Source organism: Centruroides vittatus, unplaced genomic scaffold (genome assembly GCF_030686945.1).
Source record: "Centruroides vittatus isolate TY-2023 unplaced genomic scaffold, ASM3068694v2 contig_134, whole genome shotgun sequence".
Lineage (NCBI taxonomy): Eukaryota > Metazoa > Arthropoda > Arachnida > Scorpiones > Buthidae > Centruroides > Centruroides vittatus.
Window position 1 is genome coordinate 1,351,686 of NW_027120852.1, and position 18,575 is coordinate 1,370,260.

The 18,575-nt window shown below is 28.8% G+C and overlaps 1 protein-coding gene across 5 annotated transcripts in view; it reads left to right on the forward strand.

Annotated features, from left to right (window-relative positions):
* Positions 1-18,575, forward strand: part of LOC136990716 (serine/arginine repetitive matrix protein 1-like) — a 97,253-nt gene that overhangs the window by 39,497 nt on the left and 39,181 nt on the right. For all 5 annotated transcript variants that reach the window (XM_067289132.1, XM_067289133.1, XM_067289134.1 and 2 more), the window contains 3 exons: positions 11,729-11,899; positions 13,812-13,933; positions 14,204-14,842. In XM_067289132.1, the coding sequence (XP_067145233.1) occupies positions 11,729-11,899; positions 13,812-13,933; positions 14,204-14,842 (932 nt within the window). The remainder of the gene's footprint in view (positions 1-11,728; positions 11,900-13,811; positions 13,934-14,203; positions 14,843-18,575) is intronic.

Genomic DNA, 18,575 nt, shown 5'->3' on the forward strand with positions numbered 1-18,575 from the left:
CTGTAGTAGTAATTTTTCTGTTAAATTACTATTACATGTGAATTTTAATAAAAGTTTTGTTTTTTTGATATAACTGTCAATTTTGTATCAAATATTAAACAGTAGTTTAACATCCTACTAATAAGCAATGTCCAAGTAGACAGAGATAAAATTAGAAATAAGGACAGTAAGGCATTGTTAATTAATTTTGGAGTTTTAAGGTATCTATTTCTAAAGTGTTTTTGATTCCATTTTATTGAAAATTATTTGTACATACATTGCCTTGATTATTTTGTGTATGAAATATTCCTATTTTTATGTACTTCAGCTCATAAGAATATTTATCACCTAATTAAAAATTTATTTAATTGTAAATTCAAATGACAAAACTTTGAAAGTATTAAACAAACTAATAATTAGATTTATAGCGTAATTTATATACACTGCTGTTCAAAACTTAAGGACAAAAGTAACTTTCGCATGTTGTGTCACTGCCAAGTAACATAGCTTGATGAAACTTGGCCCATACATAGAAAGAACTGCTACAGTATAGTACATAAGGTAACTGACAGAAATATGCAATGAGACGAAAAGAAATGACACTTTTATTCAACGACATTAATTACACTGAAGTCACCACAATTTCTGATGGTTCCCTGGACATTACAAAAAAGTGGGACGTGGTTCTTAGTAGGGTGTATGATCACTACGAACGGCAATGCATGCTCTGCTACGTGTTCCCATGCTGGCCGCAAGGTTGGTAAGGAGTTCCTGTGGTAGGGCGTTCTACTCCTCCACCAGCACAGTTGACAACTGCTGGATGGTCGTTGTGCATGTGGACATGCTGCAATACGTCTCCCCAGTGCATCCCAAACGTGCTCGATGGGATTTAAGTTGAGGAAATGAGCAGGCCAGTCCATTCGCCGAATATCTTCTTGCTCCAAGAGCGCCTCCACCTGTGCTGTTCGATGCGGTCGAGCATTGTCATCTATAAAAATGAAGTCAGGGCCAAATGCACCCTGAAATGATGTACGTGGGGAAGGAGTACAGTGCCACAATAATGTTGACCAGTGACTGTACCGCATTCAAAGATTTGAGGTCAGTACGCCCACGCAACATTATGCCTCCCCACACCATAACACCTTGATCAGCAAAACGATCATGTTTGACAATGTTCCTGAGTGCATTACGTGTTCCTACCTCTTTCCATATGAGGGTACGTCCAGAATTACTACTTAGACTGAATCTGCTCTCATCCGAGAAGAGCACGCAACCCCACTCCTCATTGGTCCAGTCCCTATGCTCTTGGCACTGTCACAAACAGTGCCGCCAATGTGCTGGTGTCAACAGAACGCAACGTATTGGTCATTGGGCAAAGAGATCACCCCTATGCAATCGCCATGCCACTGTGGAGCGTGAGATTGCATGCCTTGCAGTCCTGTTAAATGTGGTTGCAATTGCACCTACTAATTGACGTGAGTCCCTTATTGCCTGTTGCACAATATAGCGGTCATCTGCTTCTGTAGTTGATCGTGGTCGACCACCTCCTCTCCTTCAGGCAGCAGTGCCTGTGGTTTGGAACGCTCCCCATGCATGTGAAACAATGCTGTGAGCAATACCAAACTCCTGGGCTACACTCATCACACTTCATCCTTCCAGTCACTTGATGATTCTTTCCCATGTGAAGTCATCCAAATGTTGTCTCTGGGCCATGTTGTAATGAAGAACACTACTACAGTGCATCGTAACTGCTCACTGATTGACACACACTGTCTTTTACCATTTCTTCAACTGCCTCATGTTGTGGGGCCAGCCACATTTGGTACTATAGCCGTGCTGTCCTGATGTCATGTGACGTCCAGCTTTCTGTGCACGCTCGAGAGACTTCTGGCAAGATGCTCCCGCACTTTCATTCATTTCCACCAAATTGTTCATAAGTTCTGTTACTTTAGCTATCTCGTCCTTAAGTTTTTCACAGCAGTGTAGTATGTTACATACTGTAGTTGTAATTTATATACTTTTAATTTATATATTAACTTAAAATAAAAACACTATTACCAAGTGATCTGATGGATTTTTATTGGGCTATATTATTAAGTAAGTTTTAACTGCTTATCTCCAGCCAAATTGCTTTCTTTTGGATTATTAATTAACTTTAATATAGCCTGATAAAAATTTGGGCAAATCATTGGTATTATTAATGTATCAGGTTATGTTCACATATTTTCAAAAATATCCAGAAGAAGAAATAGAGATTTATCAGGTTTATTAAGTTGATTTATGGCACATTCATAGTAGTAACAATATTGCTTAGTAGAAAAGCTTCATTTATTATTAAAAAAAAAGTTATTTATTATAAGTACTTATTGAAGATTCAAGATATAGGATTTTTCTTTTGGTAAGTTAAATGACGTTTTAAAATTATCTTGAAGATTTTGCTGTAATGACAGGCAAGTGAGAGATCAAAGACAACTTAGTTTGAATATAAATCAGTTATCAGTTACATTAAAACTTTTTAAGCAATTATGGACTAAAAGAAACAAAATAAAACTAGATGGTGGAAAATAATTGGAGCTATTGATTTGACAAAATTAAATTTTTTTAAAAATAATTGATTAATTAGCAGTCTAATACTACTAATTATTTTAATCTAATATACTCAATTATTTATTGTATAGACTTTTAAGAATGATAAAACATTATATTGTTTAGAACATTGTTTCTCAGCTACTGGTCAATGGACCAATGCTGATCTGCAAAAAATACTTGACTACTGATGCAGGTGACATTTAAATAGTAATCTGGAGTTACTGTACATATTTTGTTATTTACTGCACATTAACTCTAGATTAGCATAATTCAGAGTCACATATAATTATTGGTCTATGTAAAATTATCCATAATTTTACCAGTCTGCAATGAGAAAAAGGTTGAGAAACACTAGTTTAGAAAATCATACTGTAATAAATAAATTGTTTTTTGGAGTCTAAATAATAATCTAATCTAAAAAAAACAGTATTATTTGATATTTGTAAGAGTTGGAAGCTGATTTAAAGATTTTACATTTGTATAAAATAACTGATAGGTATTTTGTAATAATAAATTTAATAAGTTTCATATATTCTCCAGTGTATGACTACATTAAATTTAATGTTATTTATGTTAAATATAATATTTATAATCTTGAATGATTTTCTTAATGTAAACAAACAGTCAGATACTGTATTGGACTGAAAGGTTAAATAATTACTAAGCAATTTGGCAGGAGGCAGGTTGCCAACCATCTCTTGCATGGTATTTATAAAAACTTTTGGGTTAGTTGTATTATTTTTCTTAATCTATTTGATTATTCTATAATTGTAAAAATGTTCATTTTCAGTAGCCTTTCATAAATCAGTTAAAGACAATAGAGAAAATTTCAGTTAATAATTGCAAAGGTGATTTTTATATTTATCTATCAAAATTTCAAATTATTTTATGTAGTTGTTACATATGAATAGTTTTGTAATACCTGTATATATTCTGATTTTTAATAATTTATTTACTTGTAATTTACACATGTTCATACCTAAAAAATGATTAAATGTAGAATTTTAATATAAATGGGTGTGAACGGTTTGTAAATTTTATATTAATTGTGCTTATCTATATAATTAACCATTATTTATCATTACAAATAAATTTTACCAAAATCTTTTGAGCATTGTGACTTACACTGACTTCGTTCAGTCTTCTAGGAAATGACGTCACAGTCTTTTCGTCGAAGTGCTGTCGCAGGGTTCTTCTGGGTAATGAGTGGTAAAGGTGTAGAAATAAATGCCAATTTTTAATACGCATTATAGGTCTTTGAACCAGTTGCTGATTTTACTTCTAAATTATATATTTACTATGCTTTTACTATATGAATATTGAATAAAATTTTTTACAAAATTTATTAATGTCTAGTATAATTATTATTAGTCATTCATAAAAAAATTAAATTTAAGAACTTACTTTTTTTTTATTTATATTAGTCAATTTCAATTTTTATTAGAACAAAGTGAAATAATAGCTTTTATATAAAAACATAATTTTACATTATACAATTAATGTTTCTTATTTTCAGGAAACTAAATGTTTTGATTACATGAACATTTATGATCTTAAATTATATTGCCGCATCTCTGTCATGCTGTCAGTTTTTAAATTTTAATAACTACAATGGTTGTTAACTGATGAACCTGTAAGGAAATTCTTAAAAATTTAATACAATTTAATATTTTGTAACTTTAATATAATACTTATTTACTGTTAGGGCTATCCATAAAACTTGTGTTCAGATACAGTCTGACAACTGATAAAAACTCAAAGCAATATGAAAATCAACAATAATAACCAGGAAGTTAAACTTAAGTTTAAATTTCTATCTGATTTAGAAATTTGTTTGAATAAAATTCAGAGTTTATTGATGGAATTATTTTGCTCTGCCTCAAGGTTTCTTAATAGTTTAATATTAAAATTAACAAGAAAAACTGTTTGCTTTCCTTAAAAATAAGCTGTCTTTTTATATCTTTATTTAAGTAAATATAACAATGTTAAATCTGTTACTATTGGATAAAAAATTTTGAAAAGATTTAATGGAAAACTTAAAACCTAAAAATTGAAATTTAAAAACAATTGAAAAACGTATAAACTTAGTTAAGATAACAGAGAAATTAAGATGATATTGTGTTTTGAACTCTGCAATCAAACATAAATTATCATTAATCAAAAAAAACGTCTGAATTGAAAATCATAAGTTCTGTATTGAAGTTTTATGAAAATATACATGTAGTAACCTATTACTAGAAAAATGTGCGCTTTTTATGATCCAATTTATTTTTTAATTTACCTTGAAAGGAAACTTAGCTCATGAAATGATGTTTAGATTTAGTTTAAACGTTTTAAAAATGTAATTTGTTATGACCACAAGATATGGAGTTATATATACAAGCTCATTTATGAATAGGTATTTATCAACATATGTTAGTAAATGAATTTTTTATATGTATCCTATTAATGTATTTATTGATATTAAATATTGTAGTTATATAATATTTTTCTAAAATTATCTTTTTAATTGCATTTATAATTTTATTCTATCCAGATTATTATTATTAAATATCAAATGCTTAGAAATTTATTTAGCATAAAAATGTGTGTTTTGATTTGAAAAGAATTTTTTAATTTCATTTTATATCAGTTTTTGTTTACATTCTGAAGATTTTCTCTCTTAGCTATTTCTAAATTTGCTTAACAATCAACTTAAAAATTGAAATTATATCTATAATTATACTAGCTTAGATAATAGGAAGGTTTAAGTTAATAGGAAAAAATATATATATACTTGAAATAAATAAAGCTTGAAAATGCTTACAAAATTTATATAAAAATGATGGTTTAATGGTGGCTTATGATTTCCCCAGCAAGTAGCTCCCCAAACTTGAAAATCTCCCTACTAGAATAATTGTGACCTATTCTTAGTGATACTTGTCTTATCACCTAAATGTGTATGAACGTGGGCTGACCGATAGCACAACAGCCAACTCATCACTGATAATGCAGACTTCCAATCAACCATTAGCCCACTGCCGCACACAATTTAACTGCTGATTTAACCAGAGTCTGATCTGATTTAAAATGGCAACAAGTTATTGCTCTGGAGTGTCTGAATAAAAGCACAAAATACAAAAAGAAGTTGCTGCTTTACATGTAATTGAGAAAGACATTTTGCTTTTCTGTGGCGTCATTTTTCTGATAAAATAATGGCTTGTGTTTGCAAATAAACTTAGTTGAAATTCAACAAAACAACTGTGATACAAAAACGAAATTGCTACAATGTTGCCGGACCTGACACTAAAAATAGCACAAATTTTAATAATAATTTTATTTCATACATTTGAATTAAAATTCCATATAGTTTAAAGCTTTTATTAAAATAAATAAGCTTAAAATTCTTTGTGTAAGATTTGCTATTTTCTTGTCTTATTACTAAAAATAATCAATTTTGGATATCAGTATTTACACCAAGCACACCACCTAAATGAAATTCCTGGATTTGCTTCTGACGTGTCAAATGCAATTTTAGATTCTTTCTTTTTATTAAAAAAAATGAATGTCTGTTTAGCTGTTTTTCATAAAATAAAAGAATGAATCAGTAATATATAACAGATTTCATTAATGTTTCATTTTGATATACAGGTATACCTCGGGTTATGTCGTTTTGAGTTAAGTTGTTCTCGCTTATACGTCATTTATCAAAATGTATATATATGTGTGTGTGTGTGTGTGTTTGTGTGAAAAAATAAAAATGAAGTTTAAATCATTTTATTTGACTTAACGTCTGTCTGCCACAAATATTGAAGTCGTAATATCACTAGAAAAGTGTTAAAAGCACATAAAATCATGTTACTATGCAATAAATAAGAATAAAGTATATAAAATCATATTAAAATACATTTACAGTAAATGTTAATACCGTACATCATAAATCCTAGAGAACGAAATATGAAAGCATCTGTGACTCTGTGTTGTTGTCTTATTTAGTGGTCTTTATTGGTAAATTTAACATAAATTAGTTTATTTTCTACTATCTCAAAATTTTAATAACTGTATTTGTTATTTAACCTTACAAAATCATTTTATTTTATAATGTCTCAGAGCAAACCACATTAACAAATAGAGTTCGCAATGTACTGTAAACATCGCCAAATTGTAAACATGTACATTTACAAGTATGTACGTACTGTGCATGTATTTGTAAATTTAGATAAATTTTAGTTTTTAATATAGTACAGAAAAAAATTAATCTGTTTGTAAGGTTAAAATAGAATCTTATTAACCATATATTATTAAAAATGCATTAATAAATAAAATAAAATACAGAACTGGGAATGGTTATTTGTGGTTTAGCTTAGTGACAAGTAAATTCGACTTAAGTTGCCTCTCCCGAAACCAATTACCCACATAAGGTGAGGTATACCTGTATTAGATTACCATTCAAGATTTGTTAGTTTTAAAATGATTGTTTTGAAAATATAAACTTAAATATTTATTTTTTAAATATCATAACTACTAAATTATATTGTTTACAATTATGTAACATGCAAAGGAAATAGTAATCAACAGTTTTTTTTTTCTAAAATTCTTCATAACTAATTAGTGCAATAAAATGTTCATTAATTATGGATAAGGAATATTGTACTGTAATGTCCTATATAATTTTTTTCAAATTACAATTTTTGTATTCTTTACTTGGTTATTATTTCTTTATTTATAAATACCTTTTCATAACTCTATAATAGTATTAAATCTTTAAATCATATATTTAACTCCAATTTTAATAATCATTTTTAAAATTTTAATTGAATATAAACATTTATTTTTGGGCTAAATCACAATTTAAATTTAATATAATTATTTACATCTTAACATAGTGAATTTTTTAATTATCTAGTTACTTTTTTCTTAAAGCAAATTTAAAATGTATTTAACAATAAAACTTTCAATAAATTAATGAGTGCTACCTGCTATTAAAATTTTAAGTTAAAAATGTAATTTTAAATATTGAATGATTTTATCATTCAGTATTTAAAATTTGTAATAATTTGTAAATAAAAATCTGTATGCTTCATTTAGTTCTAATAAAATAATATGTAATTAAATCTGAACTTAATTTTAGTTTTTGATGTTTATATTCTAATTCATTATTGAATTGAATTACATAATTGAATTTTCATATATTATTTGCATTTCTCTTTAGTAACATGATATGATTGTTGATTGTTTAAAATTAATGGAACCTAAATTTATGATTCATAAGTAATAAATTAAGAAGTATCAAATTGATTATTTTCACTGTTCATTTATTTTTAGAATTTTTTTACACTACCTACCTAACACAGAATTTAACAAAACAAAAAAATTGTTTCCTGTAGAAGTTAGGTTGTTTCTACTTATAATTCAATACTTCAATACAAGTAGACTATAAACACAACAATTATGTCTGTGTTGATTGAAAATCTTCCATGATTTTATAAGATATCGATGTAATACAAATATGATGCAATTAGTTTAAATTTATCTTTGTATACTAAGTATGTACATTTATCAATTAACAGGACTTATTATACTGGAAAATTATGGATGCAGATATTTAGTCTTACTGATCAGAAATAATATTTTTTATTTAGTAAATTATTTAGAAATTTTTATTTAGTAAATTATTTATTTAGTCTTACTGATCAGAAAATATTATTTCTAAATAATATTTTCTGATCAGTAAGACTAAATATCTGCATCCATAATTTTCCAGTATAATAAGTCCTGTTAATTGATAAATGTACTTAGTATACAAAGATAAATTTAAGCTATAATTAAGGACACAAAGGCATAATAATTAAATGATGCAATTAGTATTGATTTTGTGTAATTTTTATTGAAAATAAAGTAACTGCTAACACGGTTAAAGCTGAATTTAACATACTGAAGTGCTTTTCTGAAATAGAGCAATTAAATTAAGCATTTTACTGTTAAAGAGCAAAAAGAACAACTTTTAAAAAGCAGAATTTATAACAGATATTTGAAACAGGCTGTTTTGCACACTACCTCTTTAGTGGCTTAAATGTAAAATTATAAATTTGTACTATTTATAAAATTAGAGTAATAAAATGTTACTTAAAGGGAAACAAAATCAAAACTGGAAAAAATATAGATTTTAATCACCTCAGAAATGTTAGTTTTATTCCAGTATTATCTTGTCATTTTTAAGATAATACTGGAATAAAACTAAAGTTACTGAGGTGATTAATAAAATGTTCTAAATTAAACCAGTTTAAGTGGTTATCTGATCTATTTTGAAATATAGATTTATCTGTAAGAAGAAGATTGGAGTTTGAATTTTCCTATAAAAATATTATAAGAAAAATTATTGTAGGAAACAATAGCATAAAAATGTTCATAGTTTTTCATTTAGCATGTTTATGATGATGATCATTTGTAAGTTTTAAAACAGCTATAGTAAACACACCAACATAAACATATGATTGTAAACTTGAAACAGTTATAATTTCTAGTATAACATTGCTTATAGAAGTTACGCAGTTTTGGTATAACAAAAATTTTAAACAGGCATCCCTCACCAGAAATAGGGATTACATTTTAAATGAATATTTGGTGATAACTACAGTTGTTGAAACATTGAGAATATGGGGAAAGAGGATAACTGTAATACTAAACACATTTTATTTTTTAAAATAATTTAATTTTTCATCAAAAATAAAACAGTATAACAAAAATTGTTGTAATCAGACAAATGTAAAAATGATAAACATTTAATCTTGGTTATATATTATAAGACATTTTGCCTCATCAGTTCCCAAAAATAGTAATTCAAAAAAAAAAAAAAAGTTATATTCAAAAATATTTGAGACAGAGCATTAATGAAGCCTCTTCCACTTCTTTCATCAGTTGGTTGTATGTAATGAAAATCACCAAATATACATCAAATGAACACCACGAACATCATTGGGGAAATACCTGATGTTGATCATGGCTAATGGATGAAAACATTCGTATTATGAAATAGTTTTCCTGGTTTTGGGTATTTTTGGTGTGTTTCAAAATTTGATTGGTCAATTTTGATTAAACTTTTCATTTTACAAAACATGAATAGAAGAGATTAAAAATTAATAAAAATTGGGGTCCATGATTTTATTTTCAAGATACAGTGGGCTCAAAGTGACAAGTGCGTGCAATGTTTTTTTATTCAAGTCAGTACTGTTGTTTCAGGGACCCTTGAAATTATTGAATTGCTAGCACTTTGACTTAATTCTTAGTTTTTGTTCAGACGGGGAACAAATTGTGTTTAGGCTAACAGTGTATTTAAACATTTGACATATAGTATGTGAACTTGTGTCTTGAATTGTAAAATAAGATATGAATTACTGTATTATAAAATAAAACTTAGATATTTTTATAATGTATTATATACATATACCATATTTACTCACATATAAGACGACCTCGCATATAGGACAAGGTGTGACTTTAAAGATCAAAATAAAGAAAATTGGATTTATTAATACAATTCTAATTTTATTTTGTTTAATCACAAGTAAAATATCAAATAAATGTAAATGCACACATTTTCCTGCAAAAATTACTAGCTAAAATGCTAGTAATTTTAAGGAAAACTTTTGTAAAATTGACAACATAATTTGTTCATGTAAAGCTTGGACAATCAAGAACCTTTTTATGCCAATTCTTAACAGTCAAATCCACTCTCCGTCGATTACACTTAAGAGTTTCTTTGAATTCTGATTTCTGAATAATCATTTGTTTTCATGTGGGAATGGATTAAAACTTATATCAACTTTGATGTGTGATTTTGGAATTTCAATCTGGAATTTAATTCAAAAGCTCGGCTTTTCCTATTGCTAATCATCTTTACTTCTGACAATACACAAGAACGATTCAAACGACCCAGATAAAATACTTATGTTTTTAAATAGAAGAAGGTAAGCATTCGGTAAGAAATGCAAATACATGGTTCACAAAAATTATTTGCAAAAGCGCAAAGAATCTTTCGCTCACGTGAATGGACGACCTAGGAATATGAAGCTGTGATAAATGAATAAAAACCTTGTCTTATATGCAAATAAATATGGTAGATTATATGGACCTAATAACATGTAAATCATTAGTTTTTACTTTTCTGGTTCTGTTATATATAACAGAGAGAAAGTGTGGCAATCGGTCAAAAAAAAAACGGCCCCCAAAGATTTTTACGTTTTTAGACTCTGAACCTTGATATGTTGAGAAATACAAAAAAAATTAGGTTTTTTTTAAATATGTATGGATGTTTATGTGGTTTGGAGGGGCACTATTTTGTTCACCCTCTTTGAAGCTTAATAACTCTTGGTCTTTTTGTCAAAAATTTCTGAAATTTTGCAAAGAGATTTGTGTATTAAGGAATTGATGCTATTAAATTTTGGTGGTTAACCCCCTCACAAGACATTTTTCATATGTTGAATTTTTAAAGATCCAGTCCATTCTGTGGTTATGAATGAAATTATGGCACATTGCTCTACTTTAAATGTTTACCTTCTACTGTAAGATCACATGCAATACTGATTGGCTTTACCGATGTTTATCTTATCTGTATCTCTGTGATTGTCAAGTTGCATTGCTATGCAAATTAATTTTGAAGTATTGTATTTATTGATGGGTTATTTATTGATATCCAATATTGAATATTATTTGATTATAAGTATGATATTTATCTTCTTCAAACTTTTAATTTAAATTTTTAGAAAATAAATCTAAAATGATATTTCACAATTTTTTTTAAACTTGAAATCTGAATTTGACCAAATTTTAATAACAAATGCCAGTCATTAAAAATAATACTTTTTGGGTAGTAGAATACTTTGAATCAAAAGTTTGGGTTCCAGTTCTTAATAACAGTTTTCTGTAAATAAATTTTTATGACAGTTATCTAAAGAATTGTGAATGATATTTGAAAACAATTGTCTGTAATGGTTAAAAAAAAATTATTATTAAGAATTTATTTTTGAAATTAAAAACATGTTTTGCAATTAAAACATAGTTGAAATTGGCTAATATTTGCATTTATGAAGTTTTAAGATATAAAATATATTTAATTTATAAACATCTTGAGTGAATTTAATTTTAAAATATGAATCACTGTTTTTTAATTTTTCTTTTACAGTATCCTGATGGGAAGCTAATGCAAATCAATTTGACTGGATTTCTCAATGGGAAGAATGCAAGAGAATTTATGACTGAACTATGGACTCTCTTGTTAAGTGCTCAAGAAAATATAGGTGGAATTCCTGCAGCATTTTTAGAGCAGAAGAAAGAAGAAATTAAGAAGAGACAGGTAAAGATATAGAAACTTACATACTTTCCAAATAATATGAATTTTGCATAATCTAAAACTTTGTTAGTTTATAGATTAGATTTAAAAAATTTGCATCAAAGTTTGTTTAAAAAAAAGCAAAACTTTATTAAAACTAATTATATAACAATATTAGACATTTTACAGTTATTAATTACCAAAATACAGTCTATGAAAAATTATAATGAGTTTTAGTACATAGTAACAATTGCTTGCTAGTCATTAACTGTACTTATTGGCTCAAATGATGACTAATTCTACAATAATCTGAGGAATCAGTGAGTACAGTAATCATTCCATTGGAAAAACGCTACTACTGTTTAAATTTAAAATTATTAGATTAACATTAAATCCACAAAAATATTCTTGAAAGTCTTGTAAAGTACTTATCTATTTCTGTTGAAAACAAGTGAAAAAAAAAAATGGACTTACCGTTGGTGAAACTATCGGTTGAAACTTATGACTGTTAACCTAACAAGTAATTTACGCGGGTTCACGGTTAGAATGCCAGGCCTGGACTTGCGGGCTTCGAAAAGAATTAACTTATAAGTCAAGATCAATAAAGAACAAAACAAGCTTAATATAAACTATTAAATAGCACTATATACAAGTAGTTAAAGTCAAAACAACAATTTATTCGATATCCTCAAAGACTGACAAAATTTGAGATAAGTTATCTCCTAAATTCTATTATCCCTTTGAAATCCGACAAGGTCAATCAACTTATAACTATGTACAAAGAATCTTAACCAACTAGAACCTTATCTGTCATCTCTTATAGAAACCTTTTCTAGCCAAAACTCCTTTGAATCCAACTCTTTCAATCTCCAAGAATTCTCTTTCAATCTATCACTCAGGAACTACTTCGATTCACCTTGATTATCCCCTTGGAATCTCTCTTCGAATGCTCTGGAAGCTCACTGCGTCCTTCGTTTCGAACATGGCTTGTTTTATGCTGGGAGGTGATGTCACAATGATTCTCTGGAACCACCCCCTCATTTACATAGTTAACGTCTAACAATCTTTTTTCTTTTCTTCTGGTCAGCGTTTTTTCCGACAATTTCGCTAAATTCTTTTACATAACTTTCTATTAAGATCTCTTACATGTTTGAGATGTCTCTGCTTAAGGTTTAGCGAGTTCTCAACATTAGTGCATGTGGGGTCTCCCCCTCACTCTGAGGAACTTCTTTTGAACTTCCGAGTCGAGAAAATGCAATTGCGCATTAGTTTTTTCCTACGGTGCTTTGTCAGGTCGGTGAGTTGGTTCTTCCCTTTTTTTTGTTCGTTCGTTACTTTGAGTGAGTAAGGGAACCTTTGCCCTAACTAAACATAATCCCCAAAATAAAATAGAATTAAAGAAAATAAAAATACAGCTCGGACTCGGTTTCTTACAGTCTGTTTCTAATTGATCCAGTGATCAAGGAACATCATCTTAATTTAGCAAAATATTGCTGACAAATTGTTAGTAGGCATTATTTCTTTTGTCATTGATTTAAGTGATAATATGATTTGATTATTTACAATTGAGTTATTAAACAGAAAAGAAAATATTAAAAAATAGTCATTTTTTAAAATAACTATTTTGTATGTATTTATTTGAGTTACAGAAATACATATTTTATTAAATTTCAGTGCTTTGGATTAGAAATATTGGTTCATGGAATAGGTTAAATTTCATATGTTTAAAAATATTTGTTATATTTTAAAAATGAATGAAATCAGTATTGTTTTGTTAGGTGATGTTGATGATAATCAAATATATGATATGGTTTAAATTGGCTTAGAATGTTAAATTGATGGGTGTGAAAATCATTTTCTTAATACATGTTTTTATAATACTTATTGATTTTATTTTATAAATACATTGATTAAAACTAACAAGTTATATATTTAGGAGGAGCAAGAACGCATTCAAGCCAATTTAAAAAAAATAGAGGATAGAGAAAGAGAACGGGAACGTAATAGAGACAGAGATAAAACTACTACTGAAGGAAAAACTAAGAGAGATCCTGAAAGGTATATTTTAAAATTTGTCAAATCGTTATTTATATATTAATTATTATTATTGGCGTTTGAATATATTAATAAAATTTAATTCTTTTTAAAATTGATAAACTTATTGTTTTTGTAATGGAATAGGTGAAATATTGTTAAAGATTATTGCTTTATTGCATTGAAAATTTGATTGAATTGAACAATCTGGAAAGAAAATTGCTTAAACAAGCATGGTGTTGTAAGGTTACTTCTTAGGTTTGATAATTATATATGTGTGTAATTTTTTTCCAGAGCTTCAGCCTCTCCAAAATCAAAGGGCGACTTACCCAATAAAGTAGAAAAACATTCTACAGAGAATCGTCATGGACAGTCTCATTCACCTTCACCACATAAAAAAACTGACAGTGCTAGAGACAGAACTAGATCAAGATCAGCATCACCTAAGTTGAAGCGCACATCAGATAGTCATAATAAGAGCCATGTGAGATCTGATTCACCTAGATCAAAGCATTCATTAGATCATCATAAAACACGTTCACGTTCAAGATCACCTTCAAATGTGAAGCGATCAAGTGATAACCAGAAACGATCTCGTTCTAGATCAACATCCAAATCTAAACGAATGAGTGGTGGTCGTAGGATGCGTTCTCGTTCTCGATCTATCTCACCTAAAACAGGAAGTGTAAATGTTACAAATAGACGATCGATTGAAACACATCAAGTTAAATCACGATCAAGATCGGTTTCACCCAGAACAAAACACATTTTAGAAAATCGTCGTCGTTCTCCATCTCGTTCACCTTCACCAATTAGAAGAAAACACCTTGGTAGCGGGCGCCGTGGCCATTCTAGATCTCCCTCTCCTCATAGTAGAAGAATAAGTGATAATCATCGTGCAAGATCACCTCGCCCGAGGAAAAGAAGAAACAGGTAGGCTTTAAAATGTAGCAGGTGCTTTGTTTTAATCCATTCTATCTTACTTTAATATTTATTAAATATAAATACATAGTAATAATAAATAGATAAACACTGGAACACTTTTTTTCAAATAGTTTAGAAAAGATGTTGCAACTATTACTTAAATCATGCATAGTTACAAATAAAAATTTTTATATAGAGATATAACTGGATTGATTTTTAAAATTTAAAAAGTATAAATGTTTCTGTGATCAGAATTTTTATCAATGATTAGTTTTAATTTAAATTTGATTATTTTTTAAAACTGTTTGTTTTTAATAGGACTTTAAATAAGTTTAGTATTATAAAAAGATACAGGTTTTTTTACATTTTGATTCTTAACATCCCTGTTTATTCTATGGGCATGTCACTTGACAAAGTTTTTATGTACATTTGGCTATTTTTAATTTTTTCTAGAATACTTTGAACAGAGTTGTAGTTACATGTTATATTTTGATTGGCTTTTTTTCCAATGTATGGAATATGCTATTAATTCTGTTCTTTTTTTCATAAATTTGAAAGAAAAAGAGAAATTTGCATTATCAAAATAGTTCATGAATTAGTAGTTACCTTTCATACTTTTTTGGAGATAAACTTTCAAGCAAGAATAGTTATTTTAGTGATGCAGGTTGGTTTTTCTCAAAAAAGATTGCTTTTTGTCTGTTGCAAAAAAAAATAAAACATCAAAATTTTTTAATAAAATTAAGCAGTAATTTTTAATACTGGAATGGGAATATCTACTAGTAATAACAATCATGAAAGTCATAGAAAAGTTGACTTTGCTAGCTAGTCTAGAATTTTCATATTAGTAATTATCAGAAAAAAAAATGAATTTTTGAAAAAGAGTAATTGTTTACATTTTATCAATAACTAATGCTAAATATCAAGCACCTATTTTATACCCAAATGTACTTATAGAGTAAGCTTCTACTTCATTCATGGAACACCGGGGGTGCAAACCACACATTTGGGAACCAGTTACCGGTGGTAATATTTAGGTTAACGACAATTTTTCCGTTCTTGTACAACACCGGTAACTGGTTCCCGAACGTGTGGTACTTATAGAGATTAATTTGCATAGATTGTCACATACAAAATTGAAATTTCATGCAAATTAAGCAGACAGTTATGACTACAAAGAAGATATAAACTGGAGATATAATGGCTGCTTATGCTCAGTATACTGGATTATACACTGTAAAGAATGCTGCATACATTGCCTAATTTATATGAAGGATGTATATAATAATTATTCGATTGGCATAATGTAATGACATTGCTCCATTAGAAGGCAATGTTTCCAAATTTAAGTGTTTTTGATAGATTTTCTTTGAATGAAAGATGCATTATCTTACAACAGAAACTTGGTACCATATTTTAATCAACAGATGTTAGATGAGGCACAAACTTCTTTTTTATACACTGAGTTATGATGAAAACAGCTAATATAGAAAATAAGAAAGAACTCCAAATAGTGAACAGATTCTGGTCTGATAAGAAAGGAGAAATTGTTTGACTTTTAAACTCTACTTTCATTAGATGAGCTGATACAACTTCAATACATGCAACTGTATTCAGTTCCATTGAGAAAGGAAGTCTATCATCACATGAACTGTGGATGTTTACTTTCAATGAATGTAATGTAAATGAAGGGATGAGACTTTGAAGATGCTGTAGCAATTTGTAAAATAGATCTAATTGATATTGGAACTTGTTCCATCCAGACTGTTCATACTGCTTGTTTGTAAAGCTTATGTGAGCTAGGTGAAGATGTCTCTGATCTTGTTATTACAGTGTACAATTTCCTTGATGGATTTGCATCAAAATGGGAAGAATATTTACATATAGGTAATAAGAAATGGCATGTTGGTTATAAAGCATTTTTTTCATATGGTGGTTGACACTTTCAGATGCTACTAACAGATTGATTTATGAAACAATTATTGTCTCATGCCAAATAATTCTTTCCAGATAAAAATTAAAACTAGTGTCTTTCAGTGTTAATAAACTATAATAATAATTGATATTGATATAAAATTTTAAGATTTTCTAAAATTCAAAAGTACTTGCATGGCTTTATGTTTTAATTATTAAAGTTTATTAATGTCAATAGACAGTGATCTTGATTTTTATCTGGTAAGGTTGATTTAACATGAGGAAGGCCTCACCTTTTATTTTCTGGAAAGCATTCTTCAGAAAATTCAGGTCCTATGTCAAATGCTTCTATAAAATGATTTCTAGGTTATTGAAAACTCCTTTAACAAAGGCAGATATATATCAACTGCTGACTTTTTTAAAAGTTTATAGCAATGTTCCAACATAATGAATTTCTGATACAGGTGTTACACAATTAGCTATGGATTCTCTTTTTATCCTTACTGACTAGAATTTTAATAACAGATTATTTAAAATTGTTTCAAGTGTCATTGACACACAGAAATTATTCGAAAACCAAAACCTCTTTTCTTTAAAGAACATAACTTGCAATACAAATGTTAAACAAGCATGAAGATACTACCCAAGAAAGGTTTACAGTACTGGTACAGCTGCATACTAAATTTCTTCTGCTTTATCATTATGAAGTCTGATTACTTAATTTTTGTCTGAAAGGTACTGTATATGCAGGCCTCGGAGTCGCTCATTTTTCTCACTTGTACTTACTTTTCTGAAGTATCCTCACTTTTTCTCACTTTTTTGGTCATTGTCACATGCCTAATTAAGACGTGGGACAAATCAAAAATAATTTCAAAGCCAAACGATTTGCCAAATTATCAGATTATAGGAATAGAATTTTCTGGAAGAAAATGCTCGGCTTTGAGCAGGACTCAAAATTGCAACTGCCGCTCAGTGTTGTTAGGTTATAGGAAACAAAAATTTATTTCACGTATGTAAAAAAAATCCTTTGTGCACTTAAAAAATCTCTCTCATTACAAATTCAGAAGCCAGTGTTGAGTAAAGTTATGTACTGTACTCATGCCATATTTTCATTATTAGCCAAAATCTAGTTCTTCAGAGTTGCATTTCCTTCTACGGAGTTTAAAAGTGAGTATTCTAAGCATCCCTGTGGTTTTGGCTGTTTTCTAAGTAAATCACTAAAATCCTTTTGCAGGGGAAAAAACACTACACGGAGGGATTAATCTCTCAAGCTGACAACACTGCTGCCGCTTTTAAATTTGTCGGGATATCAATGTAACCTGTTTCATTGTGTTCTTTTGTATTTATTTTGTGTTCATTTAACGGCCCCGATGCCGGCATCATGGGATCCCATTCCTCTTTCCCTCCACCCCCTTTATCCCCACCCCACCCCTCTAACCCCACCCCTCTCTTCACGCTATTACCCTCTCCTCCTCCGGCTATGCCAAATGGTTCGGCCTTATCTTGTCTTCAAAATGTCTTCAAAAAATGCCGCTTTTAAATTCAAAATATATAATTATTAAAATTAACACCAGATAATAGTGTAACCTCCTACCACTAGACAAATTATTTCGTTTCTGACCATTTAGTTATCCTTGTTATAGCCCAATAATTTGGCAGATTGTTTGGTTTTAATTAACAATTGGGTTATGGAGTTGTTGTTTACAAAAATATGTTTTTACTTGATTTATCTTTAAATAATTTCATAAACTTGAGTTAAATAAAGTTATTTTAATGATTTCATAGCATATTGTCAATGTTAAATCACATCTATATCTTCCTAAATGTATGT